This window comes from Empidonax traillii, unplaced genomic scaffold, assembly GCF_003031625.1.
Source record: "Empidonax traillii isolate 1590-97213 ecotype Southwest subspecies unplaced genomic scaffold, ASM303162v1 scaffold34:size3740991, whole genome shotgun sequence".
NCBI lineage: Eukaryota > Metazoa > Chordata > Aves > Passeriformes > Tyrannidae > Empidonax > Empidonax traillii.
The window spans coordinates 1,616,485-1,642,969 of NW_020955227.1; the positions used below are offsets into that span (position 1 = coordinate 1,616,485).

General features: G+C 50.9%; 2 protein-coding genes across 8 annotated transcripts; one reads left to right on the forward strand and one right to left on the reverse strand.

Annotated features, from left to right (window-relative positions):
* On the reverse strand, positions 1-15,331 carry LRRC8A (leucine rich repeat containing 8 VRAC subunit A). 5 transcript variants are annotated; one of them, XM_027877751.1, is made up of 4 exons: positions 15,311-15,331; positions 13,699-13,821; positions 3,714-5,877; positions 1-720 (listed from the first exon to the last, which is right to left on the reverse strand). In XM_027877751.1, exons 3-4 carry the CDS (start codon positions 5,868-5,870, stop codon positions 445-447), a joined length of 2,433 nt encoding a protein of 810 aa, XP_027733552.1. In that variant the 5' UTR covers positions 5,871-5,877; positions 13,699-13,821; positions 15,311-15,331; the 3' UTR covers positions 1-444. The 5 variants fall into 5 exon arrangements, with proteins under 5 accessions (XP_027733552.1, XP_027733550.1, XP_027733553.1 ...); XM_027877749.1 differs by lacking the exon at positions 15,311-15,331 and adding an exon at positions 15,225-15,296; XM_027877752.1 differs by lacking the exon at positions 15,311-15,331 and adding an exon at positions 15,185-15,283 and having other exon boundaries at positions 3,714-5,880; positions 13,703-13,821.
* Positions 14,749-26,402, forward strand: KYAT1 (kynurenine aminotransferase 1). 3 transcript variants are annotated; one of them, XM_027877754.1, is made up of 15 exons: positions 14,754-14,847; positions 17,356-17,492; positions 18,870-18,991; positions 21,145-21,203; positions 21,937-22,087; positions 22,377-22,526; positions 22,905-22,991; positions 23,100-23,228; positions 23,519-23,639; positions 24,197-24,273; positions 24,488-24,577; positions 24,917-25,103; positions 25,302-25,378; positions 25,585-25,671; positions 26,072-26,402. In XM_027877754.1, exons 3-15 carry the CDS (start codon positions 18,908-18,910, stop codon positions 26,138-26,140), a joined length of 1,368 nt encoding a protein of 455 aa, XP_027733555.1. In that variant the 5' UTR covers positions 14,754-14,847; positions 17,356-17,492; positions 18,870-18,907; the 3' UTR covers positions 26,141-26,402. The 3 variants fall into 3 exon arrangements, with proteins under 3 accessions (XP_027733556.1, XP_027733555.1, XP_027733557.1); XM_027877755.1 differs by lacking the exon at positions 17,356-17,492 and having other exon boundaries at positions 14,749-14,847; XM_027877756.1 differs by lacking the exons at positions 14,754-14,847; positions 17,356-17,492; positions 18,870-18,991 and adding an exon at positions 19,835-20,022.
* Positions 26,403-26,485: the final 83 nt, after the last annotated feature.

Here is a 26,485-nt window from a genome sequence, read left to right on the forward strand (position 1 = left end):
GAAACAGTTCAAGAGGTTTCCTGGCTCTTGGTCTCTGCTTGCAGGACACTGAACTCTCAGTCCCTGGTACATATAAGCCCTATTTGGAGCAATGCAGCAATCCCCACATTCCTTTTCTCCTCCATTCAAAGGTCATTTTTTTCTCACCAGCACCATCCACCTCACCCCAGTTCCTGTCCAGAAGAACAGCAACACCTCTAACTCCTACTGGCCCTTGCTCAGAGGCTGATTAATCTGTCTTGATCCTCATCCTGATCCCAAGCTTCCCCCATCCTGCATCTGAGGCAAGAAGCTGACTGTGAATGAGTCACATTTGTCAAGGACTCCTTGGCCAGTCTGGTAGTGATCAGAGTGGAGAAAGGGGAGCATCCGGGGAAAAGGGGGGCTGGAACAGCCTTTTGCTTCCTTCGAGTCGGTCAGAGGCTTTTCCCTTTTCCCAGGGCTTCAGGCTTGCTCTTTGTCTGCCCTCCAGAGCCTCTCCTTAACCTCCAAGGGCAGGGTGTTGAACAGGTCCTCCTCCACCACGAGCCCGCTGCGTTTGAGCAGCGGGCACTCCCCCAGCTCCACGGGCAGGCACTCCAGGCGGTTCCCTCGCAGCTCGATCTGCGACAGGTTGGTCAGTTCCCCCACCCGGGAGGGCAGTGACTGCAGCACGTTGTTGCCCAGGTGCAAGGTCCTCAGCTTCCTGCACTGGAACAGCTCTGGTGGGAGACTCTCAATCTGGAAGAAAGAAATCAGTCAGGGGCAAGGTCTGCGGCAAACACGGACACGTAAGGGACCGGCGAGCCCACGCGATGCTTCGAGGTTTAAGGAGTAAATGTTTTCAATCATCCATTTCTCCCTTAATAAGCTCCTGCTCTCCATCCTAAGGTCTGTTCCCAAAGTAAAAGCCACCATCCCATGATTCTATGGACTCTTCCTTCAGACATTTCTATGGACTCATCTTTCAGTCACAAGAGATCCCCAGTGGTGGTGGTGGTGAAGACACAAGTCCCCCAGGACAGGGTTAGAGGACCAGAAACCTGCTCACAACTGACCTAAGCCATCACACGCTTCCATCCTTTCCATCCCAAATCCTTCATTCTGTCATTGGATCATAGCTCCTTTGCTTTAGGCAGCCATTGCACAATTGGTCTTAATACTGAACATCAAAGACTGGATTTAGTCAGGACCTCCAGTTTGGCTGGGAGAGGCTACGTGGGTACAACCTCCAGGCCCTGAGAACTGGGACTATCATTCCATCATTTCTGGAGAGCTGGGAAATGTTGCAGAGATTTCCTAGGCTTCAAATTCTGAGGGTTTTTGGCAGTGTCAAAATGCAACAACAGCAGTAAAATGAAGCCACCAGCTGGTAGCTTTCCCACCATCACCTTCAGGTAATCAGGAATCACTGATTTAATAAGGTTTATTTTTAGCAAATCCTTTTAACAGTCCAGTCCTCCCAGAGAATTCCTAGGAAAACACTATGGCTGAGGCTTAACAAACACTAGGCTAGGGACTAAACACAGCAATTCAGGATTCTCCCCTTAATTCAAAGTCTCAGTTGGAGGCTATCATTTGCCTTTAAATGCAAACATGACCTTTTTAAAACTCAAACTATGCATGATATCATTCATGGCTAAATTAGCCTGTAATCCATTCTGAATGAGGGGGAGCCTAAGGAAAAGCCAAGATGAGACCAGACCAATTAGAGACAGTTCAATGCAGTCATTGTCACTGGCACTGGAGTGTTTTGCAAACAGCAACATGCAATCAAATGATCACAGGCTCTGGAAAAGAATAGTGTTATTTAAGGGACAAGTATTGGTTTAGGAAGGAAGCAATGTGCTATAACAGCCTTGCTTTCCAGAATGGGATAGTTGTACCAGCCAACTCCAGAAGGCTCTATTTACTGAGACTGCTGAGCTCACAGTTTAAATAATTCCTGGCCTTGGGAATTGCCAGTCTATCAGTCCTTGTGTTCCTTGCTGTTTACTGGGACTAACCAGGCTGTCAGAGCCCCAGGACAATTCTGGCCTTGCCCAGGTACCTGCAGAGGACACAAACAGGTTGGTTGTTCCACTGGGTCCTCATCACCTTTTGTTCCCAAACACACCCGAGCCAAGGCTGCTCCAGCCTTCCTGGTGCATGTTTTTTTCAGGACTGGGTGGTGCCACCCTGTGCTGCAGAAAATGGAGCTGCCTCCAACTCCTCTCATCCCAGAGACGCTCCACCCCTGAACTGCAGAGGATGCACTGCAGATTAACCCTGTGCTGTGCCTGGAGGGCTGCCAGGAAACAACTGGTACAGAATCATCCCAGCTCTGACCAGCAACACGCCACGAAGTTCACCAGAGCTTCAGCCACCCACACAAACAGATCCAGGGCTGGGGAAGCTGAGGGAGCAGCTGCTCAGTTGGGACTGCTGAACTGCTCATCTGCTGCTGCTCTGCAGAGGCACAACACAGACCCAAACTTTCAGGCACCAGCCCCAAACCGTGGCTGGAGTTTTAGTGTAAAACTGAACTGCAGCAGCAATTAAGTACTTGATTGGAGAGCACTTCTGTGAAAAGCCAAAGCACACTTGAGCTGCTCTGTGTATCTCACGGGCAATCTGGCAGCGCTCAGTCAGGATTGCATCTTGCCAAGGATCTTAGTGTATGACAGTGGAAACCAGCACTGCTCCAGGACAATTCTGCTGGATCCCAGAAGAACCCAGAAGCACCTAATTAGCTCTGTTTGGGTGATGATAAACTCTGAGAGAAAAAGCATCCCAGGAATTTGCAGATGGAATGAATGAAAGCTTTATCTTAGTCAGACATGGTAAATGAAAGTCCCAAATAAAGGAACAAATATTCAGGAAAAAACACATGGGTACAGTTGGCTTTAAGCAAATAAACACCCTCCAACACAAGCCAAGAAACAGTTTATGGTAATTGGGCACATTTGGTCATCCCCTGTAATCTCTCCTGCACTGAGACTGGAATGTAAGGCTTAGACTTAACCCATCTGGAAACACATGGGAAAACCCACAGCAAGGTGCCATCATATTTTCTCCCCTCTGAAAGTCAAGGAATTTCCACAGTTCACACTTTTCCATCTGACTGCCAATTGATAAATCTGGTTTAGCTCCCCCTGCCCTGAGCCAGGACACTGCAGAAGATGCTTTGCTCCCTCCAGAAGTATTCTTGTGTGGAAGGAGACAATCCATCCTAAAAGTGAGAGCTTAAGAACCATTTCTCCCAACTCTGTCCATATCCAGCTTCTCACTTAGAATACCAAACTATGGAACATTCCCTGGAAATGCAAAAAGTACTCCAAGCAAGGCTGTAAGCCATGCACACCCTAGATGGCTGCTGCCACAGTGCATGTACACACCTGAACTACACAGGTTTTAGACTGACTCGTTTCTCAGATCTCCACTTTAAGCCCAAAACAGATGTCAGTCTAGGGAGGACAAACTTCCATCTGCAGGCAGGATTTCCAGAACAGCCTCCAACTGTTACCTGGAAGGAGCCTCACTGTTAAGAGAGGAAATGCTACAGAACAAGGGCTCTTGGAAGACAGGCTTAGGCAGGAGTTATCTGCAATGTTTTGCCTTAGATAAACCCCGCAGACAGAAACAAAGGCAGTGCCAGCAGTACCCGCAGAGCGCTGTGGAAGGTTTAACCACCCAGATAACACGAGTGCCAGCGTTATTTACTCAGCCAGGAGCTCAGCTCCGTGCCCACTTACCCTGTTGGCCGTCACAGCCAGGTTCTGCAGGTTCTGAAGAAGCCCAACATCTGGTGGGATGAAAGTCAGGTTGTTGTGGCTGAGATCCAGGTACCGCAGTTTGCGGCAGTAGAAGAGCTGGGTGGGGATCTTCTCGATCTTGTTGCGGTTCAGGTAAAGGCGCTCCAGGTTGGTCAGGTTGCCTATCTGCATGGGGATGTAGGCAATGTGGTTGTACCACAGCTTAAGGCAAGTGAGACGATGCAAGTGCTGGAAGCTGATGATTTCCTCGATGGTCTTTAGGTTATTGTCCTTCAGGTCTATCTCCTGCAGATTGTGGAGGCTAAAGATGGAGTGGGGAATGCGTTCCAGGTCACACCGGATCAGCTCCAGCTCTGTCAGGTTGACCATCTTCTTAAGGCTGTTGAGGACAATGAGCTTGGTGCCCTCGTTGTTGATGGAAAGCTTCTGAAGGTGCACGCCGACATCTGTCACCACCTGGGGCAGCTTGGTGAGGTTACTCTTCATCCTCAACACCTTCAGCCTCTTCAGCTCCCTCAGTCCATCTATCACGATGTACCGGTTGTTTTCAGCGCTCAAATTCCCCGTCAGATGAAGCTCCTCGAGTGTCTTCAGGCTATAAATCCAAAGAGGAATCTCCTTGATGTCTGTGAACTTGATGTGGAGAGATTTCAAGTTCTCCCTCAAGAAGGCAAGGGCTGGAGCCTCAATTTTGGCAGCTGTGTGGTAGAGCCACAGTTCCTTAAGGCTGGTGAGCTGAGCAATGCTTGGGGGAATGGTGACATCAGGGATAAGCTCCAGCTTCAAGACCTCCAACTCAATGAGGTCAAAGACCGTGTCAGGAATGCCACTCAACATGAAAAGATGCAATTCCAGCTTATCCTGAGAGTTTTTGGTGATCCTCTGGCGTAGTTTCTCCAGAGTCCACTCGTTGTTGAGGTTCAGCTGCCGCAGTTTGTTCTCACTCACCTCGGACAGAAAGACAGCAAAGCGCTTGGAGTAGAGGGGGTCGTACTGATCGATCAGGTGGAGCATGAAAGCAAAGTCATTTTTCACATCAGGAATGTCACTGTAACTGCTCTCCTCCCGGATGGACTCGAAGGAGTATTTCTTGAGCGACCGCCTCAGCATCCACCACAGCGTGTACATGCAGATCAGCCCGTAGAAAATCACCAGGCTGATGTAGAAAGAGGCCAGGATTTTGAAGAGAGTGGCCAGAGGGTGAGCACAGCGGTACATCCTGTAGCCAGTCAAGCTCTCAATGTCCACCTTACAGTCCACATCGAAGGTGATGTTGTTGACGTAGTACACGGTGTAGCAAATGATCAGAATGAACTTGATGACTTTGATGATGGTCTGTCTCATGTACAGGCGATAAACTATATCTCCCTCTTCCACGTGAGTGCGGAACTTCTTCACTTTCTCAAAGAGCGCTTTGGCCTGTTCCCCTTCCTTTTTGTCCAACACACCGGTCTCAGAGCGGTCCACAATGCCTTGCTCAATTCGAGACTTGGTTCTCTGCAGCATGGGAACAGTGGCTTCCACATCCTCGCTGACCGTGGAGGATTTCTTGTCCATGGAGCCATTCATTTTCCCAAACGCCGGTTTGGTGTCGCTCTCTTCCACCACCGTCTCAGATAACGCTCTCGTTGTCCAGGGAGAGTCAAAACACTTCAGCAAAATAGACACAAAATGCTCCAGCTTGGAGCTGGTCCTTGGGAACTTGAACCAGAAGTTGCTACAAGCCAGAAAGATGAGGGTGTGTAGCAGCACTAGATAAGGAAAATACTTGGCAAACCAGTGGAGGCGGTTCTCGTAGCACACCGCGTCCACGTAGTTGTACTGGTGCCGGTCCAGGTCGTACCGGATCCCTGTGGGCCCCGTGTCCGCGGAGGGAACCAGACTAGTGTTAAAGTAGCTCCGCTCCGGGGCTGCCGCTGTCCATCCCCTCACGGAGTCGTTGCAAGAGTCTTTGGTAACCCATTTACAGGGCAAACAGATCATTTTGTCCTGGGTGACCTGCAGCGTCCCCCCGAACACGGCAATCATGAGCATCACGATGGAGATGTAGTCCGTGAACACGTCCCACCACGGCTTCAGGATGCGATAGGCCGGCTGAGTGTCGGCAAAGTAGCGCAGCTCGGTGACTGGAATCATGGCTCACCTGAAGGGAAACCAGAGACAGCTCAAACTGTTTTGTTCTGCTTCACAGGAGGCCATCACAACGCTCCTGGTAAGTGCTGGCACAGCAGGACTGGAATTAGCCAAGACACAATTTCACTGGGAGACAAACGAATGAGGCTTCCTGTGAGTCATTTGCCACAGCTGAGCCTAGGAAGTTCATTTCAGTCTTCCCTGACAGATGAACTGTCACAAAACCTCACAACTGGTGTTTATCATTAGCAGTTTGTGGAGCAAAACATTCACAGCTAAAGGAAGCTCCCAGGGCAGATTTCAATTCCCTTGATCCACCAGTATTTGGAAATTTACTGTTTTATCCGGGGATTCTATTTCAGGGATGAAGAAGTTTGCCAGCACTGTTAGAAGGCATAAAATCCACACACAGAGATCAGCTGTCATGAGTTTGTTACTCATGTTTGTTTTCACATAAAAATCCTGTCTATGTGTGGTTCTCAAACTGCAGGGGCAAGGAAAAAGACCTACATACAATGCAACTGTATTTCCCAGAACCACTTAATTGATGCAACTCATCATCACATTCACAAAGCAAACATTGCCCAATATCATGACTTTTCCTTCCATGGAAGTAGTTTTGGCTTCCTCCCTTTGAGTTAATTCTCTAGGGAAAGATTAGTTACTTGCCCTCTGATAGATTCAGTCCTGAAACCCTGTAACAGCTGGTTTTTTGTCTTATTTACTTCACAAACAGAGGAAGGGGGGGACATACTTCGAAGAATCCACTTCCCTGACCAACCATTCCCACCTAGAGTTCATCTCAGCTGGGATTTAAGTGTCACAAAGGAAAGCAAAAGGTTCTGGGAAGCAGAGGCCTTGTGGCAGTGCATGTTCTGTCCTTCCAACTTCCAGATGAAACTCTGAGCATGCTCTTCAACAACCCACAGAAAGCCTGGAAGCCTGACTGATCCATGGATAACTGACTGATCCATGGATAACTGACTGATCCATGGATAACTGACTGATCCATGGATAACTGAGCTCACAAAATTCCCCAATTTGAAGGTAACACAAAAGAACGTGCACTCTTTGTAACTCATTCTAATGATGAAAAAGCAGTAATATCACATCATACTTTCTGGCAGAGTTCAGGAGAACAAGCACTGATCTGTCAGTCACTTCAAAACTCCCATGAATTCAAGTGTAAAGGAGGAAGAGCAAAAATTCAATCACGTTTCCCCAAGCCACAAGATTTCATTTGCACAGCCAGTCCAACAAGCCCTGGGGGCCTGCAGGGTTGATATCCCTGGATGGGACAAAGCTTCCTGTGACAAGGCGGTGCCCACACCACCTGCTTTGGCAGAATTCAAGTTTTGATTTAAAATGAACTTTCAGCCCAGAACTGCAAAGAGAAACAGGGACTCCAAAAGCACCACATTATTCCCTGGAGATGCTGAATACGGAACTGTATTCCCTGGTTTGCTGTTTCTATTGGTAAATAGTCTCATGACAGCTTTGACTCAGTGCTCCTGGGGAAGGCTGCAAGAGGTGGTAGATTGACAGATGACAGGCATTCCTCAAGTAGTGTTTCTCCTTATGTCTGTCCAGGTCCAATACTGCATTAATCCATCACAAAAGACAGACTGGGGACACTCTACATGAATTCTGAGCAACAAAGAGGCAGTAACCGTTCCAGTACCTATACCTGTACATGAGAGAACTACTCTCCATTTGAACAACTCCTTACTGGGTTTACTAGTTTTGCTCAAGCCAGAAAATGTCTAATTTTTTTCCTCACAAGACCTTTGTGCTCACTTTTGATTTGTATCTCAGGATAGGTAGGAAGGAAACTAAAAAGATATTAGCACAGCTGGCTCCATAATCCTGCTTACCAGCTACATGGGGTAGGAAATCCCCCTTTACATTGTGCACCTACAAGACAACTAATAAAAAAAAACCCCGAGTGTCCCATGAGAATCTATTACAGCTCAGTGTCAGCAATTAAACCCCCACAGGGTGGAGCAGGAAATCTCCTGCCTTCCAGTAACAATGACAGGGTCACTGGAGGAAGAAAAGGACATTCATTGCAAGTCCCCACTCCTCCTGGCAGCAGTGGAGACCCCATTCAAGTCTCAAAGAGGAACAATAAAACAAGGGGCCACCTTTACAGATGCTGGAATTTGCTGCCTCTTATCTAACCTTACTCCCAGTATCTGCACTAAAAGGGAAAGTACCCATCAAAACTTGAGAAAGTAGATGGCAAAGTTGCATCCCTCCTCACCCAGATTCCCTGTGGAACTAGAAGTTCTTGAGAGCTCTACACCAAGACAGGATTTTCCATGGAGGATATTATTCCTGGACAAGACTGGGAGCAATCCTTGCATGAAAGCAGCTGGTCAGAAATAAAGTTCCCTCCTTTGTGACCAAGACCAGACCAAGCTCTGCAGGACCAGCAGGTGGATTTCCAGCTCCTGCTCCTTCCAGGAGTTGCACTCCAGGCTGCTTTGTCAGCAGCAAAATGTTCACTGTGAAGAAGCTTTATTTGCCAAGTCCCTCCTGTCATGCAGCCTCACCAAAGGCTGAGCACAGAACACCTGGACTGAGGGACTGACTTCACGGACAGGAACAGCCACAGCAAAGCAAACTCAGTGTCAGAGCAGTTTTGGCAGAGTTACCTCTGCCCCGTGGAAAACACTGATACTGAGATCTTGAAAGAGTGCTTTACTCAAGTTTAAGGACAAGTTGATTTCACTAAACTTGCATAAGCTGATAAGTCAAAGCATCTCTGTCAACTTGTCAGAAGCATAAGAAAGTAAGTTCTCCAAGGGTATAATTAAATAGGTTTCAGGTATTGCACACTGAAGGGGGAAAACAAAAATCCTACAACTGTTTGTCTCAGAAGTGTTCCAGCTTTTGCATTCCTTGCTACCACACAGTCCCTGAGCAGCCCCTCATCCCCTGCCCCCAAGAAATCACTTCACCTGGGAGGGTTTCAGCTGCATCAAGCAGCACTACAGTTCACATCCAATACAGAACCACCCCAGGCCAGTTTATAGCAACAACATCTGAGATTGCTCAGGAAAAGATCTGTATGCTAAAGCCTCATTATTATGCAACAGGATCAATCCAACCTAAACAAACATGCTCCTGAAATACTGACACATTCCATGTTTAGCTACTACACACCCCTTCAGTGTCTGCAAATTCACCTGGATCCAGGTTTGCATCCCACCAGGGACCATCCCTGCCTCAGCCTGCTGGGCCTGCAGCTTCCCCAGTGCTGAACAGGCTGATCCCAGACAAGGAGCAGCAGTTTCAGACTTACATAACCAGCCTGCCAAACCTACCCAGCCTTCAGCCAACCATGAGCATCACCAAGGACTAATCCTGTGTTTTACCAGACACACCTGGAGGAGAGAGATAATCACTCAGGTTGGAATAACAGGCACATTCTGAGCACACCACACCTACACAGCAAAACCAGGCAGAGACAAGACTAAACCTATAAAGCAGCATGCACCTCACTGAGGGCTGACACAGCTGAGGGCATGAATGCTTTCCACAAACCACAGCTATTAACAGAGCAACTGTCCTCCAATTTGGACAATTCCTCTATCCAAAACCACCTAACCTAAAAAACTTGAGATTGACTTACTGTCAACAGGCACCTGGCTGAGCAGTGCTTCAAATCCCTGCCTGCAGCCACTGGCCAGCTCGGGACAGAGGGCACAGAAACAACATCCCTGTTGTGTTTCACTGGCCAGTTTGTCAGCTTGACTCATCACTGCTGAATACCTCACCCAGCCTCCTCTTCCCTCCTCCTTGCTGTTGGCCATTCTGTTACTAACAAGGCTACTGGACAAAGGGCACTACAGGCAAGATCTCAGGACCTGCACAAGAATTTAACTTCCACCCTTACTTCCCTGAAATCAGAAATCCTCCTCACCTTTAGTGGAGTGCAGCTTTCAAGTGAGGCAGTCTCATAGCACAGTTCTAGGTAAGCAGGTGTGGATGCATTTTATGCTGGACCTTGCAACTCTTTTTTTTTTTTTCCACTACAGATAATCATAATTCCCCATGGTTTTCATTCTAAGATTGTGGAGTGCAAAGCAGAAGTCAAGCACTGCTGACAAACTTCTTACCTTTCAGAAGCCGAGACAAAGAGGGATTTGTTCAGGTGCTGACAGAATCAGAGGTAGATAAAGGACAGAAACTACAGAAACCGCTCTTAAAACTACAGCCCTGATTACTGACGAGCTCCAACACGTTACAGTGAGCTTACAATGGAGCAGTTTCCCTCTCCAGCATGCTGCCACCTGAAATCCTAAAGAAGGGCATGACACAGAGCTCTTTGTTCGAAAAATCAGGAAATGCAAGAGCTTTAGTGGGCAGAAGTGGGACTGGGAATTTACTTGTCTCCTCCTCCACGTTTATTAAGTCCAGAATTAAGAGGGAAAAGAAGAAAAGAGTCTGAAACAGAGCTGCTTTCAGGCACCCCTCAGAAAACCTTCCAAGAACAAGGACAGCCACGTGATCAACGGGAAAAGCCCAAGATGTGAGATGGAACAAGTCAAGTTATTTTGTCCTGTGCTGTTTAGAAAGAAAAAACAGTGACGCCAGATGCCAAAGCCATGAACAATCCACTGTTCTCCCTGTATCGAGCCCCTTCTGCATTAAAAAAGTAAATCCTTTCTGAGGAACAAAACATCTCCCGAGGTAGAGAAGTGAACGTGATCACTAGAAGTTCTTTAAGGTCCTTTTCAACCCAAACCATTCTGTGATTCTGTGTCAAGTTTGAAAAGTCATTTACCATTGAGACCAGCAGAGTGGTGGAACAGCAGCTGCAAGAATTTACACCCTTCACTCAGTGGAACAGGCATTGAACCCCAGGCTGAGAGCAGGGTAAGGTGGCTTTCACACAAAATTCTGCCCCACCCAAGCCACAGCAAGATGAGGTGAACCCACTGGGTCACACTGTCTCTGCGAAGCTCGTGAAAAAGAATAATCCACCTAAAACATGGATGGCACTTCATCATCTTTACAGCTACCCATTAGTTGGCTCTTCCTGTCAGATGCAAGACTGACATTCTTAAGCCTGGTGCAGCAGCTCCTGTTTACCACCACACGAGCGTGTCCTGACACGTACGGGGAAGAACGAATATCTGCACCACCAGGACAATCCATGCTGGAGACCTGGCTTGGCCTGGCACATTTTGTGCTTTCTGACAGCATTTTGCCCCAGCTCACAGAACTGAGCACAGTCTGCAGTTACCAGCATCACTGACACTCGGGGCAGGGACTGTGTGCCAGTGTTGTAAATTTAAGTGCCATCAGATGACTTGCAACACTGATGTAAACCAGGGAAAAAAAGGCTGTGTCAGCTTATAAATTATGAATGCACATGGCCACAGGCTTCCTATCCAAAATTAATTTTCTTTGCCATAACAAAGATGCTTCAAGGACAGGGCATTGGAGCTGTCTTGGAAAAGTACAACTGGCTTCTTCCAACAGGACACAATGAAACCCTCCCTTGTGCTGCCTAGTGCAGGTGATTGAATTAATTCTGTAACTCCTTAAGAAACCAGACAGCCCCAGCATTAACATGTAACAACTAAAGCAGCTTCAAGCACCTCAGCAACTGCAGGAAGGGACTCTTCAGCACTTAAATTCAGCACTGGGAACCACACAAGGGGAGGAACCAGCTGCTCTCAGCTCAAGGCAGAAACAGTGGACACAGCAGAGCTTTGACATAACCAAAAACAGATTAAGAAATCCAGACACTGGATTCAAAGTGAGTAAAATCTTTTAAGCAAGGATAATATAATGCATTGTTGACAGACTGTCACAACATGCACAAACCCATGGGTGTTGCCACAGCTGTTTTCAAGCTCAAAGGGATGAGCCAGTCAGGATGAAAGAAGGCACAGAAAAGAGCAAAGCAAGATAATTAAGACATCAACCATCACCAGTCTGAGCAAAGAGGAGCAAGTATCTATTCATATATTTCCCACACCCTCTAAGCCTTGCCCTCAGCTCCACGAGCTCCAAAACCGTGACTGAATTCCAGCTCAGAGCATTTGCCGACTGCATCAATCAACAAAAAAAGCACAGACCACCCCACCTTTCATCTCCAAAGACCTGATAAAACCATGGCTCTGGAGGAGGACCTGTTAACTAGTCCAGTACACATCTCTGCTGGGCACAAAAGCAGGCTGGAGCTGAGAAGCAGCTTGAGAATCTGTCACAAGAGGAGCTTTGTGAATTGCCAAGGCAATTCTGCAGCAGATGTTAACAATGCTTAGTACACAAGGTGAAGGCAGCACTGTTATGTCAGCAGGGAGGTCAGGACTGAATAGTTCTTATTTTCCAAAGCTGTTTGACAGCAGCAGGAGGGGCAGATATAACCCAGCTACATGAACTGGGTTTCCAGTTGCAGTACAAGACACATGCACCACATCAACAGTTTAGGCAAAAAGCTGTTTGGAGGCACTCAAAAGATGCCCTTTAAAGCACGTGGACTGCTGAATGCCTGCGCCAAACTGAGGCTGCTTTTAAAAACTTTCCAAAAAATGCCCAAAGGAGACTCACCACACTGCAGCTGAATACTTTAAATTTTAACCATTACCAAAACAGTGTAGCCCACACAAAAATCCTAAAAACCCCTTCTCCTCTGTGCTCCACCACCACTCACCTGACATTGCACCTCTACTTTCCCAGACACCAGTTAAGCTCCATTTAACACCAGAAATGAGTTTCACTTCCCTTTTCAGTACTCTGCTGACCAAAATCCTTCTTTAGAATGTGGGAGAATTACACGAAGGCTCCTAATAAGCCTGCTCTAATCACACAGCAATAACTTGACACATGTGACCTCCACTGGTTATTTAAAACAAAAAAAAAATAGCACAAGGGACCCCCAAAGCACAGACTGCCTGCAGCAGTTCCCAGAATGTAACCAGCTTTAACAAGTCATGGCTGGAAGGCTTCAGGCACTCCCATTTCAAACAGGGCAACATCAGCTTTTAACACATGGCTTCTGGCATGCTTTAAGGAAATATTTATGCACGTTGTCTTTGACCTACATGAATTAAAAGGGTTTCCAAATGCCACGAGAGGATCAGTACAAAAATACCTCAACTAAAGCAGTGAACTGCCAGAACATCAGACAAGCCTTAGGGGTACTTCTATTCCGGAATCAACTCACTGCACATCCCTGCTCAGAACACTGGACACAATTTCCCATCCTGAATAAGCACAGAATTCTGCAATCCCTTTCCTCACTGTCCTAGTGCAGAACCAAGGAGGGGAAGGAGTTTCTCACAAACTAGTTTCTGTCATTGCTCAATTGACACCCACACAAGTGCCAAGAGTTCACAGGGAAAAGCTGCCTGGAGATGCCTATCCAGCAGGACAAATCACCCCACAGGAAATAGAAGGGCACCAACCAACCAACCCCAACAGTTCTTCCTATTTCTCAGCCACATTCCTTTCGGGCAGCAGTCACCAAAACATTTCCTGGAGAGCCTTTGAGCATTTACTGGTAAGTGCAGTGAGAAGTCAGGGTTTACGTGGCCAGGAGTTAGTTTATGGGTGACTATAGAACAGTTATATTATTTGGACAACACTCAGTTCCTTTTTCATCTTCAAGCTAAGGGCTCACAGAATTCAATTAGCACCACCACAATTAAACACCATCACTCTCCCCATATCACCCTCTGACCAACCACCTCTCCTCCTGGCTCTGTTTATTTTCTCTCATCTGTGCCCTGTGCTTTGCATCTGTGTTTTAGTAAGATCCTGGTCATTTTTGGGGATGCTTTACCCCTCAGAGCTGGCCCAGAGCCCTCACCTTGCTGGGTTCTGCTATCTGCACGTCAGTTCTCTGTGCTGGAAGGGGATGACGTTCGTGTGTGCTGGATCCCGAGCGAGTGCTGAAGCGCTGCACTCCCCACAAGCCATGGGAACAGCTTCCCTGCAATGAAACAGAGACCATCAGCAGAGAGGAGGGCATGGAGTTCACAGAGGGACCCCCTGATGGAAAAGCTTGGTAAAGGACACCTAATGGGTAAAGGATATCTAAAAAGCAATGAACAACCCAGAGGGAACCAGAAAGAGACACACTGACAACTAGATGGCAAGAACACAAGGAACCAAGTAAAACTCTTTGCAGGAAGGAACCTCCAGCACGTTATTCCAACAGATATTACCACAAGCAGGGGCTGCAGACCCAGCCAAAGGAGATGCTGAATATTAGTATCATAACCAAGCCTAAAGGGGCAGAGACAGACCAATCTCCTGTAAGAACAAATTATTTTTAAATGGGAAAAAGGATGACTTTACTCCTCTTTTCTAATCTGAAAAGCCTGACATACTTTAAATGTTACCATCACAAGTACCTGAAAGTCTAGATCACTTTCCTAACCACTCCAGATTCAAGCAACTGTCCCCTTCCCTCTCAGCCCATATCTACCAACATGTATCTTTCTGAAGTGCCAGCAGTTTAGCACCATCAACAAAAACTACAACAGCCTTTTTTTTTTTCCCTTGCTTCCTGCGTGTCAGCACAGGGCATGGGAAAACAGGGAAGGGAGCATATCCTTGGAGGGATCTCTCAAGCATCCCTCCTCCCAGCCGTGCAGGAGAGGACTGCAGAACAGCCGAGAGCATTTTGTCAACAACGGGGGGAAACGAAAAAGAGGAGACATCACTAGAAGAAAATCCCAAAACCACAACGGTGAGGATCCCCCTGATCGCCGAGCTGCTACTGGGGCTGACAGATTTTGAAGCAACACCTCAGAAATCAAAGCTGTTCCGTTTTACCCATCCCACGGTGCCGCAAAGGCAGCGCCGGGAGGACTCTCTGACCTTCTCCCCCTCTCCAGCAATGGGCAGCAGCCGGAGTCCGGCACCAGCCCCGCCGCACCACCCCGGCTTTCCGGACACAGAGAAAACACCCTCCGGGAGATATAAATAAACCCCAACGCGCTTCCGTCCGCAGGTAACGAACAGCGGGTAAAAAACAGGACTCCCCTCGTTGCCGGGGATCGGGGGGACCCCCCGCACTCCGCGGCTCTGCCTCGCCCCTCAGGCGGGGCGAGGACCCCCCTGTCCCCGCCGGTGCGGGGCAGGGATGGCGGGACCCGGGGGCAGCGAATCGCCGCCGAATTACTCAGCAAATCCTCCCCCGCCCGGCCCCACCTGGCGCTGCCACCGCCCCCGAGCCCCCTCAGCCGCCCCCCGACACGCAGTCCCACCCCGTCCCCCTCACGGCCGCCCCACGGCGGGGACGCATCCCCACAGCCCACCCGCACCGTGAGGGGACCCGCCGCACCCACCTGCCCGCACCCGGCTGCGAGGGGCTCGCACCGCACCCACCTGACCGCAGCACCCACCCTCCCGCACGCCGCTCCGCCGCCGCCTTTTGTCCGCCCTGCCCGCAGCCGCCCCGCCCCGGATCTGACCTCACCCTCCCCCCCGCACGGCCGCCATCGCCCCGTCCCGCCACCACACAGGGCGAGGGGGGCGCCGCCATCTTGCGGGCGGGCAAGACGGCACGGGCGGGCGCCATCTTTGTGCAGGGCGCGCTCCATGGCTGCGGGGGGGGGGGGCAGGAGGGAAGGCGGCGGCGCCATCTTGGTGCAGGGCAGGGCGCAAAATGGCGGCTCTTAAAGGGGCACCAGGGGAGCGCCTTCACCCGCCCTGATTCTTTTTGGTGCCTGAAAAAAAAAGTGATTCACTTGTTTTTATCCGCCTTACTCAATGGAGGACACAGGGCGCATAATTTCTTTTTGAACTCATAAAGGATGGTTCAAAGGCGCTCATTGTGGTTTCATTAGTGTACAAGTGGCAGTTCTGAGGGGTTAAGTGCAGCCAATTTTGACTCGTATACATCAGTGACCACAGTAAAATTTACACCAGTAAAGGAAGTATATAATATTTTTATAATAAGTATATCTGTGGCTTTCTAAGAATATTATACGTATTGGCAACCTCCTGTAGCCACAGGCACAGGAGCTGTACCAGAGGAGCTGTGATCTCACTTGACAGGGCCCAGGGCAATAACTACATTAAAATTAAAAAAAAAAAAAAAATAAGAAGAATTGTTCATGTCTAGATGCACTTGTTAGATTAAAATTACCTTGAGAGGGTCCTAATTTTCCAGGAGTCTTACAGCACAAAATATAGGGTCAGATGTGTCCTTTACATTGCTGACCTCGTGCACATTGTCAAGTAATTTCTGCTGAATCTCAAGAGGAAATTAAGGTGAAGTTACATGATACTGTTGAACCAATATAAAGGCCAAACCCTGCCAGAGAAGGGCCCCTTGCTCCTGTCCGTCCCTTCTTCCCAGTCTGGTCCTTGCCCACATTTCTGCTTCCTCGCAGCACCTTTCACCCTCACTCCCACCCTGCCCTGGGCCAGCTCAGCTCACAAACCCGACAGAAAACTGGCTGCTTTACAGCCCAGTTGGCTTTTTGCTAATTTATCTAATCAAACAAGCTCAGCTCAGGGACAAACAACAACCAGGGAAGGCACAAGTCTGGCAGAGAAGGTGGTAAAGAAACCACAGGAGAAAAAGCCACTGAGCTGTGGGATGGCTCAGGATGTGCCCTCTACACTCCTACACTTTTCCTTCCATCTGCTTGTTTCGGACAGAAGTTCAGAAAACAAAGAGTTTGCATCTGCCCGCACAGACATTCCCTCCTGCTTAGTCACCTCAGGGATGCCTCAGATGTCAGGTCGGGGTTGGGAACCTTTGGCACAGAGGATGGAGCTGCTTCCTTTCCCCATGGCTCACTTTTTCCACCTGTGAAAGGGAGACAGAAATTACTCACCCAGGAGAATGACACTGCCTGATTCATCGGGGCAGGTGAAACCTTGTCACAAAAGAGGGAAGCTGAGAGACGACAACTTGCTCTCTACACCCCAATGCAGCAACTGTTGCCTCTCAAATACCGATAGGGAGTTCAGCTCCTGTTTCCCTGCGCTGAAATCCCCCTCTGAGGCCGCTATCCCTGCCCATCCACAGCCCAGGGGTCGGGTGATGCTGCAGGATCTGCTTTAGGTTGTGTTGTGACAATAGGTCATTATTTTCTCATGAACTTTACACTTATGCTTTCGCTTTCTCTGCCTGTGATCCACCCCCTTCCCTAATAAATAAGTCTGCAGAGCGAAATAGTTGAGAGGCTCTGACTGGCTTAAAAATTTTTTTTTCAACACGACTAAAAACGTCACTCAAAGGGAAATTCCCTGCCATCGCCACGCTGAAGTAATTACTGCCCCACCACAAAAATTATCCCACGTGGTTACACCGGAGTGAGCTTCCATCTCAACAACACACCGGGATATTTTTCCAGGCGGCCAAAATCCTCTGGCAGCGCTGGCTCTGAGCCTCCAAAAGCCCTCTCCCCCTTCACCCCGGTGATCCAGAGAGGGACCCGAGCCCTCCTTTTCCCCGGTACGCTTCTCCCCATCAGTGTTGTAGCTCGATCCTGCCTTCCCGCAGCTCCTGCGACTCCTCCCAGGAAGTCCCGGGAGCAGATGAAGCGTTTCGAGGAGAGGGAGAGGGCAGCATGTGTGCCCGGGCAGCCTGGGCGGCTGGGACGGCCTTTCCCAGCGTGAACCAGCGCAGCCCAGCTTGATGTAAGTTGGTTTTGCCCCTCCTTGTCCCTCCGGCAGCTGCTTTGTCCCTCCGTGTTGGCGCTTGCCGGCGTTGCTGCTGCGCTTGCCGAGCTCCTGCACCCCGCGTTCAGGGGGATCCTTTATCCCCAAAGCCTGCCGGGTGCTCCCCAGGGCAGCCACGGAGGGTTTAGGGAGCACTGGGATGGAGGAGACGGCTGGTGTCCGTGGGCTGGAGGGCAGGAGGTGCTGAGTGGCCGGTCCCTGCGGTGACCTTCCAGTTGTCACCTCCAGAATCCCCACCCCGTGCGCTGTCCTGACCCTGGCACTGCCTCCAGCCCTGTGCCAGAGCCTCCTGCCCAGCTCTCCCACCGGCTCCGTGGCTTTCTGCAATCTGTTAAAAGCCTGGTTTTTTTTACTGCCAGACTCTCATGTTGTCACCTCTTTACAGGACTCATTTGCTTTGCACCCCAAAGCAGTGTCCCCCAACATCTCCCGTCCCCAGTGTGCAGCTGTGCTTCACACAGGGACGAGGGGGAGATTTCACAGTCCTGAGCAATGTGATGCTCTGGCTTCCCATTTTTCCATAAATTGTGTTGGTTTTTTCCCACCTGGCAAAGAGATGTCAAACCCCGCTGGTCTGTGCTGGTGGCTGCTTTGCACTTTTCATAGAAATAACACAAAATGCAGACAGTGGGGACTCACATCCTGCACGTAGGGATGGAAAGTGCACCCAGGAGTACTGAGAACTTGTCTGTGGGCTGGCCAGCTTCAAACCTGTTTTAATTAATTTTGTTGACAGTTGGGTAAATTAATCCATGGCTGATTAAAATAAAGGTGCATGCATCCTCCAGACTCACTGCTTTTATCTCAAGTACCTAAATAAACTTGAGATGGGTTTGTATGGAGCAGGTTTGCCCAGCCCCAAGAGGCAGGCAAGGTGTCCAAACAGCCCTGCCAAGGCACAGCCCCACTGATGAGGAAGGTGGAGGTGCTGTAGGGGAGGAAGGACAAAGGCCAGAGATAGCTGGGATCGATGAAACCAAAGGGGAAGCTGACGCTGAATACCAAATTCCCAGAGGATGCCCTCTCACTGATATCCATTCCACTCCCCTCGGTGCTGAGGAAAGTGAGGGAAGTCTGGACTGGGAGAGAGAGGAGGCAGAAGTCATGGTTGCCCTCGTGATCCTGATTTTGTGTGTCATGGGCACAAAGTACAGCCCCGGCACTGTTTGCCATTGCAGTGACAACACGCAGAGCACCTTGTTTCGCCTTGTCCTTTCTGTGGCAGAACAGCCACAGCTTTGGGTCTGGACCTGCCTCATTCCCAGCTACACAGAGTGCTTGCTCAGCTGTGGAGTGATTGTCTCCCCCCTCTCCTTTGTGTCTGGGGAATTGCAGGTCCGTGCCTGCAGCAGGGGGACAGCAGGAGGTGTGGAATGCTCAGGAGAGCGGGACCGTCCCTGCGTCACTTCTTGCTGGAGAGGAAGAGCAGTGCTGGATACAGCTCCTGCTCCAGAGAGGTATGGAATGCCCAGTGGGATGTCCCTGGCTGGCAGCCTGCTCCTGGCTCAGACTGCAGTGGTGAGGAGCCCAGGGGAGCTCATTGCCCAACAGTTCACCTTGGCAGCCAGAGCGGAGAGGGATCATCAGGAAAAGCCCCCCTGGTGCAATCTCTGTGCCTCCTTATTTCCAGGGAGCCTGTTTAAAGGTGACATCTCATAAGCAAGAGAATGTCCTTCACACATTCTTTGTGGGGCTGCCTTGTCTGATGGTCTCTACTAAAACCTCTTGGGTGGCAAAGTACTTGGGAAACATCAGCATCCTGCTCAGAGATCCCAACGTGCAGAGCAAGGGAGTCACGTGTGGCAGGGAATTGGTGGTGGAAGGTGGTGGATGTCAAGTCTCCTGCACGTGCACTCAGCTCTCCTGTGTGGCTGCCAGGCAAAATGCACCTAGAGAAACTCATCATTCAATCTGGGGAGCACAACAGGCTGACACAGATTTGGGGGCTGCGTGGCTCCAAGCCTATGTTGTTCTACAGCCCTATGGAAAACCACCTGAAAGGGTTGGAGCAGGCAAGGCCTTTCCTCAGAACTGGGAATTTCAAGGCTTGTTGATCTGGTAAATTCTCTGACCGCTGACCAGCAGCAGCCCCACCTCAAGAGATCGGCACTGGAGCTGTTAATATTTCCCCTCTGCTGCCTTTTCCTTCCCAAGCCACAAATCCTTCTACTCTCACCCAGATCACCTCAGGCACAAGGTCTTGTGACCATAACAGCTTGTGCAGAAGGGGCAAAGCTGGGGCTGGGGCAGAGGGGAGAAGCTGCCTTAGACGCAGCGACTTCTGCTCGCCCTTGGCTGCCTGCCTGGCCCCACAGTGAGCAGAGTCCACCCCGTGCCCTCTGAAACACAGGGCTCCTCAGCAGGGTGTTTGCAGAGATCCCCAGTGAGGGCTGAACCTGCAGAAGAATCTAAGGACCTCAGCACAAAATATCCTGGGGGCACTTCCCAAATTCTGGTGCAGCCCTGTGGGAGTAGCGAAGGGGAGCAGGTAAGTGGGGAGTTCCCACTGCAGCTGAGGCTGGGGAGGGGGCTGACCTGGTATCCCCCCCACCATCCTGACAGGGCAGAGCACAGACCCCCTCACATCCCAGCTCTGCATCCCAGCTGCTTTCACACTCCCTCCATATCCCGGGTCAAATATATTTTACTTGCTGTGGTGACAACAGTTTTCTTGGCTTGTTGCTTCAGGGCTGCCCTCCTTGTGCCCCCAGCTCTTCTTGGTGTGATGAGCATCATTTATTCCCAGTTTCCAGTCCCTTGCCTGTCTTGGTACCTTTTCCCTGCACCACTGAGTTACAAAATTCTGCCTCTGCCACTTTTCTTCATCCTCGTGATAAATTCCCCATCGAGCCCATCTGACTTCTCCCACTGTGCTTACCCAGCTGGAAGGAGGATTTTGCACTCAGTGCTTCCTACTGTCTTTCTTCCCACTCCCCTGAGCCACAATGTGCATGGAAATTGCACACCAGTCAGGCACACAGGACCTCGGGGTCTCTACACCAGACTGACCTGTGTGCTGTGCTGGTTTTGACATGAACCTTAAATACAAATCCCAGCATATTTTCTAGGATCTAGGGCAAGTCCCTTCACCAAACACTTCAGCAGGACGAAGGAGTAACTACTTCTTCTGAGTTATGGAGCAGGGTGGAATAAAAAAGTTTGTAATTCTAAGAAAAGGGGGTATTGTGGCTTGTGGAGAGTAAGGAGATCCCTCCAATGAAAGACAGGAGAGGTTATGGAAGGCAAAACCTTAGATCTGGGGTCCTTGGCCTGGCTGTTACAGCTTGGCTGAGCTTGTTTGACTCCATGATTTATCCCAACTGATAATGAGGTTTAAGGCTGTGCCAGCTCCCCAGTGAGTGTACAAACACTTCTTTTGTTCACCTCTTTTCCCAGTTCTTGTCGAAACTTGTAAATGAAAACAGAAACCACTGCAACAGCGTTACTGCTCTATGGTCAGTCAGCAACAGCCCATGGAGCAATAACTAAAGGACACACCTTTTGTTGGGAAAAACACACCTGGGGAGCCACAGCCCCTTTGTGCCTGGACCCACTGGCAAGTGAAAGCTTCAAACTCACCTTCTCTCTCTCTCTCTCTCTCCCTTTGCAGGCAAAAATGTCAAGGCCAGTTCAAGCCCGGAGGCTAGAGGGAATAGATAAGAATATCTGGTGAGTTAAGAGAATATCTGGTTTACCCTGGCTCTCACTTCATGCTGTGTCAGGTGTTTTGCACCACCCTGAGGGCAGAAAGGCCGGAGCATCACCCTCCCTCTGACCCATCCACCCCAATGGTGCCAGGGGCACCCAAACCTGAGCCAAGTTGCAGCACACTGGCTGTAGCCTGGCATCTGCTTCAAGCCCACCCTGGGGCACTGCAAGCAGAGAGGCAGGGGAAGGGCTGCTGCAGATGCCATTCCCAGCCTGCCAGGCACAGCACAGGGATTGGGAAAGCTCGAGGAAGAGACTGAAACAACCTACAGGCTGCTGATGAGCTGGCTCTTGTTTGGGACAAGCAGCAAGTTCAGCCTGCCTTGCCCTCTGCAGAGGCCTTCACAGTGTATGGTTGCTAAACTTTGCAGAGCTGGTATGAGCTCGGAAACCTCCTGCCCTGAATGTGTCTGAGTGGCTTCGGCCATGACCACGCACCAGACAGCACAGGAGCTGCTTCCTGGGAGAATAAATTAAAGCTACCCCCCAGTGCAGCAGTGCCTCGTCCTTGGTTTAATTGCAGCAGGTCTGAAAGGACCTGTGCTGGGCCCTGCCCACCTGTGAGCAGTGGGATGGCCCTGCAGGAAGGACCCCAACCCCGCTCCCTTCCAAAGGGATGCTGCAAGCACAGCTGGTGCCAGCGTGCTGCCCAGACCCTCTGTAAGTGCTTTTCTCTCCCCTCTGTTCTCTCCAGGGTGGAGTTTGTCAAACTGGCTGCTACCTATTCCAAGGTGAACCTGGGCCAGGGCTTCCCTGACTTCCCTGCACCGGAGTTCCTGCAGGAGGCACTGAAGCGAGCCCTCAGCGGGGGGAACCACATGCTGCACCAGTACACCCGGGCCTTCGTGCGTCACAGACCCCTCCTCAGCAGCACCCCCTCCTCAGCAGCACCCCCTCCCTGCCCCTCAGCCCTGCCTGCTTCAGGCCTCCCCAGGCAGCAGTAAACAGGGCCAAGCTCGGGGCCAAACACACATCCAGCCTCGCCCCAAGCCCCCTGCTCCCAGGGCTGTAACTCCCTGCTTTACCAGGGTGTTTGAGGCAGCCAGGCTGGGAGATGCCCCACGGGGTGCTTGGCTGCCCAGGCCCCTTCCAAGGGTTCTGCAACCAAATTCCCACCCTCCTCTCGCCCCCCAGGGACACCCTCCTCTGGTGACCGCTCTAGCCCAGTTGTTTGAGAAGCTGCTTGGACGAGAGGTGGACCCCATGACCAATGTGATGGTGACTGTGGGGGCATACCAGGCCCTTTTCTGCTGCTTCCAGGCTTTCGTGGATGAAGGTGATGAGGTAACCCAAGATTTGGGCTTGTTGCACCATCAGCATTCCCCCAAGGAGAGCCCTTGCTGGCTGTGGGTCTGCCACGAGCTGCAGGCCGGTTTTCATTGTCCTTTTCCGAAGCAGAGACGGTTTTAGCTCCATTCTCCAGTTTCTGAACTTCCAAGGGAAAAAAATTATCTGCTGCAGGGCACAGTCTCATTTCAGCAAAAGGCAAAACAACCCTTTTTGCCCTGAGTGGTGGTTTTCCTCCCTGACACTGCCCAGAGGCACTGCAGATTCTCAATTACAGTAATTCAGAGATTAAAATATCCCTCCCATTGCTCTCTGCACCCATCAGGGAAGGTCTGAGCAGGGCCAGGAGGGTGCTGACATGTCCCTTTTTTCCAGGTGATCATCATTGAGCCCTTCTTTGACTGCTATGAGCCAATGGTGAAAATGGCTGGTGGGACACCCGTGTTTGTCCCGATGAGACCGGTGAGTGGGTGGAGGGGGAAGAGTCAGAGCAGAGTGAGCGGGGAGGAAAGTGGTAAGCAAAATGCACAGGTAGCAAAGCAAACCAAGATTTCCCTTTGTTCTCTCTAGAAAGCTCCAAAAGATGGAAAATTGATGTCTAGTGCAGACTGGCAATTGGACCCAGCTGAACTGGCTTCTAAATTCAGTGAAAGGACAAAAGCCATCGTCCTGAACTCACCCAACAACCCTCTGGGCAAGGTAACACTCTGGCCGTGCTGTGAGTGGCCCTGGGAGCTGCTGGGGTGCAGCAGTGACTCAACCTTCCTTGCACACAAGAAAAATGGGTTTTCTGAAGGCACCACATGCTGGGCTCTCTCTTCTGGTGTTTTTAAGCCTTTTCTTTTGTCCCAGCAGTGGCTTTGCCCTGTTAGGCCTTCCAGCTCCTGCCTCCCTGACCTGGGTGATGGTGCTGTCAGGGTGCTCAGCCTTCACGGGCAGGCAGGGACAGGCTCCTGCTGCATCCCTGCCCCCCTCCCTTCCCGCTGCAGGTGTTCAGCCGTGGGGAGCTGCAGGTCATAGCAGAGCTGTGTGTAAAGCACGACGTGCTGTGCGTCAGCGACGAGGTGTACGAGTGGCTGGTCTACGACGGCAGGGAGCACACCCGGATCGGTGCGGAGCGGGCCTGGCTGGGCCTGGGGGCCTCCCCAGGGGAGGCAGTGGTGATGTCACTGGGGTCCCCTGGAGATCCCACGGGCTGCCTTGCATGCACAGCTGTACTAGGCACGAATCCTCGCTGGAGGTGTTTTGCACTCCAGTTTCAGCCCTGATTTCAGAGCCAGAGCGAAGAGCCCTTTGGCTCCAGCGAAACTGAGGGTTTTTTTCCCATGCTTTGTAAAGCCACAGCTTTCTGAGTGTCTCTGGTTTCGGGAAATCCATTTCAACACGATTTCAGAGGCCTGTTCTTCCGGTTGCAGTAACGTGCAATCACCCTGATGCAGGGTGATGGTGCTTGGCATCTCCAGGAGCCCCTGGGGCTGAGCACACGAGCATGAAAATATTTAATTAAAAAGAGATGCTCTTGAGAAACCTGGCTGCCTTGAGGCTCATCCAGGTGAAAGATGTGCTGTGAACACACAAAAGATCACGATGGGTTATGGTGGGCAAAGAGCTGCCAGGAATGAGCACACTGAGCTCTGCCCTGGGGCTTCCTCTCCTTTCATTGCCAGCCAGCTTGCCAGGGATGTGGGATCGCACGGTGACCATCGGGAGTGCTGGGAAGACCTTCAGTGCCACTGGATGGAAGGTGAATGCCCCGTGTGGCACCTCATGGTGTCCCCATCCCTGTCCCTTTGCCACAGCACGGCACCGGGGACGCTGCGGCCTCGAGGTCTGGAAACACCAGAGCTGCTTTAGGAAAGCTGTCTGACAAATACAATGAAACCAGCACGGGCAAATAAAGGGGTGCCTGAGCAGGTTCCCAGGGACTTAACACCTTCCTCCTCCTCTCCTGGCTGCAGGTGGGCTGGACTGTGGGGCCCGACAGGCTGCTGCGGCACCTGCGCACCGTGCACCAGAACTCGGTGTACCACTGTGCCACCATTGCCCAGGTAAGGCAGCTCCCTGCAGCTGGCCCTGACGTTCCTGGAGCAGGGGCAAGATGTGGTCCTTTTGCCCATGGCTGACCTGAAAGGCACAAATGAGTTATTTGTGGTGCCCTGAAGGGGCTCCTTCCCCTCTCTCTGTAGTTGCCCCATTCTGGGAGAAAGGGGAGTCCAGCCTGACGGGGGTTTATTCCTTACCTTGCACTGGCAAATCTAAGGGGCTGTTTGGAGGGGCTGGAGGCAGAGTTCCTTAATCACCTGTGAATTGCATCAGAGCAAAGACTTCAGTTCCTGAACAAGCCTTGGCCATCTTCCCACTGGGCACTGGCTGCTCTCTCCTTGCAGGAGGCCGTGGCTCAGGGTTTCCAGAGGGAGCTCACACTCTATGGCAAACCAGAGAGCTACTTTGTCCAACTGCCCAGGACGCTACAGCAGAAGAGAGACTTGCTGATCCAGAGCCTGGTCGCTGTGGGCATGAAACCCATCATCCCCGAGGGCACCTACTTCCTGGTGGCCGACATCTCCGAGTTCAGTGAGTCAGCTGCAGCTCTGCCCAGGGGGGCTGAGTGGGGGGTACAGCTCAGAGGGTACCCCTGGCAGGGGCAGGAACCTGCCTAAAGCACCACCAAAGCAGGGATGGACAGTGCATCCCCCATCCAAGCTCCAAGGATGTGGGTTTGGGGCACCCAGCAGCCGCCCCAGCCCCCGTCCTGCTGTGCTCGTCCTGCAGAATCTGATGTCCCCGAGGTCCCCAACGCGGATGAGCCCTATGACTACAGATTTACAAAGTGGATGGTGAAGAACAAGGTAACTGTGAATGGCCCTTCCTGCTGCACTTGCTCTGGGTGGGTTTGTGCCCTCCCCGCTGGCTGCACCAGTGGGAGCCGGAGCACGACACCACTGCTGGCCTGGTAGCTCCTGGCAGGGGGGATCTGAGTGGAGGGCTTCACCCACACTGGGGCAGGGCAGCCCCAGAGCAGGAAACTCAGCTCCAGGTGCTTCCTTCTCCCCAGGGCCTTGCTGCCATCCCGCTCTCCGCGTTCTACAGCGAGGCCCACAAGAACAACTACACCAATTTCATCCGGTTCTGCTTCGCAAAGGTGAGCCACGAGACAGCACCGAGGAAGGGGGAGTTGGGAGTAACAGCCAGGGTTGGTTTAATGAGATAAATGCCAAGAAGAAGTGCAGAGGGGGCATAGGACCCTGAGCATGGCATTCCAGTTGGAACAACCCCTCCTCCAGACATGTGAGCCAAACCAGGGGCCAACTTGGCCCCAGCAGCATCCTACATTTCTTGGTCAAGGCAGGGAGTCTCTGGGTGTGTGTTTAGCTGCCCAGTGGCCAGGCCTGCCCAGAGGTGGCTGTGCCTGTCTCTCACTCAACACAGAGCATTTGCCACGTTCAGGAACGAGAATATGGTTTTTGTATGAATGGTGAGTGCGCTGAGGGAAAATGGGATTTGGCTGGAAGCCACTGACCAAACCTGTGGTATTTGTTTAGGATGAAGCTACGCTGAAGGCAGCAAATGACATATTGCAAAAATGGAAAAAGGAGAAAACCAGTTCCTGAGTGCACCAGAGAGACAACCAGGACCCCTTTGGTCCTCACCTGCCCTGACTGTTCTTCTTCCTCCTCTTTACCTGTCTACAAACTTTGATACCTTCTTACTTTCTGTGCTTTCAGCCATTTTCTGTCAGACAAATGGGTGTGAGGTTTGCCAGGCCCTGGATCTGGGAACACTTTCAGCCACTGTGAGACAGTCACAATAACTTGGTGTGCACTGAGAGTATTTGATGTTTCTTACATTTAAAGACTTTGCCGATCAGTTCTGGGATGTGGCGACCACAGAATCCATAACCAGTTTCCCCCAGGAAACAGCTTTTATCAGTGTCATGGCTATTGCCAAACCTTCCC

What these genes read in the sequence shown, in the direction of transcription:
- KYAT1 (XM_027877755.1), top strand. Translation starts at nt 18,908, where the DNA reads ATGCTCAGGAGAGCGGGACCGTCCCTGCGTCACTTCTTGCTGGAGAGG. An exon ending in TGTTTGTCCCGATGAGACCG is followed by an intron (nt 22,992 to 23,099) that starts GTGAGTGGGTGG and finishes TGTTCTCTCTAG; the next exon opens with AAAGCTCCAAAAGATGGAAA. An exon ending in CAGGGAGCACACCCGGATCG is followed by an intron (nt 23,640 to 24,196) that starts GTGCGGAGCGGG and finishes TTTCATTGCCAG; the next exon opens with CCAGCTTGCCAGGGATGTGG.
- LRRC8A (XM_027877751.1), bottom strand. Translation starts at nt 5,870, where the DNA reads ATGATTCCAGTCACCGAGCTGCGCTACTTTGCCGACACTCAGCCGGCC. An exon ending in TGGCTGTGACGGCCAACAGG is followed by an intron (nt 721 to 3,713) that starts GTAAGTGGGCAC and finishes TCTTTCTTCCAG; the next exon opens with ATTGAGAGTCTCCCACCAGA.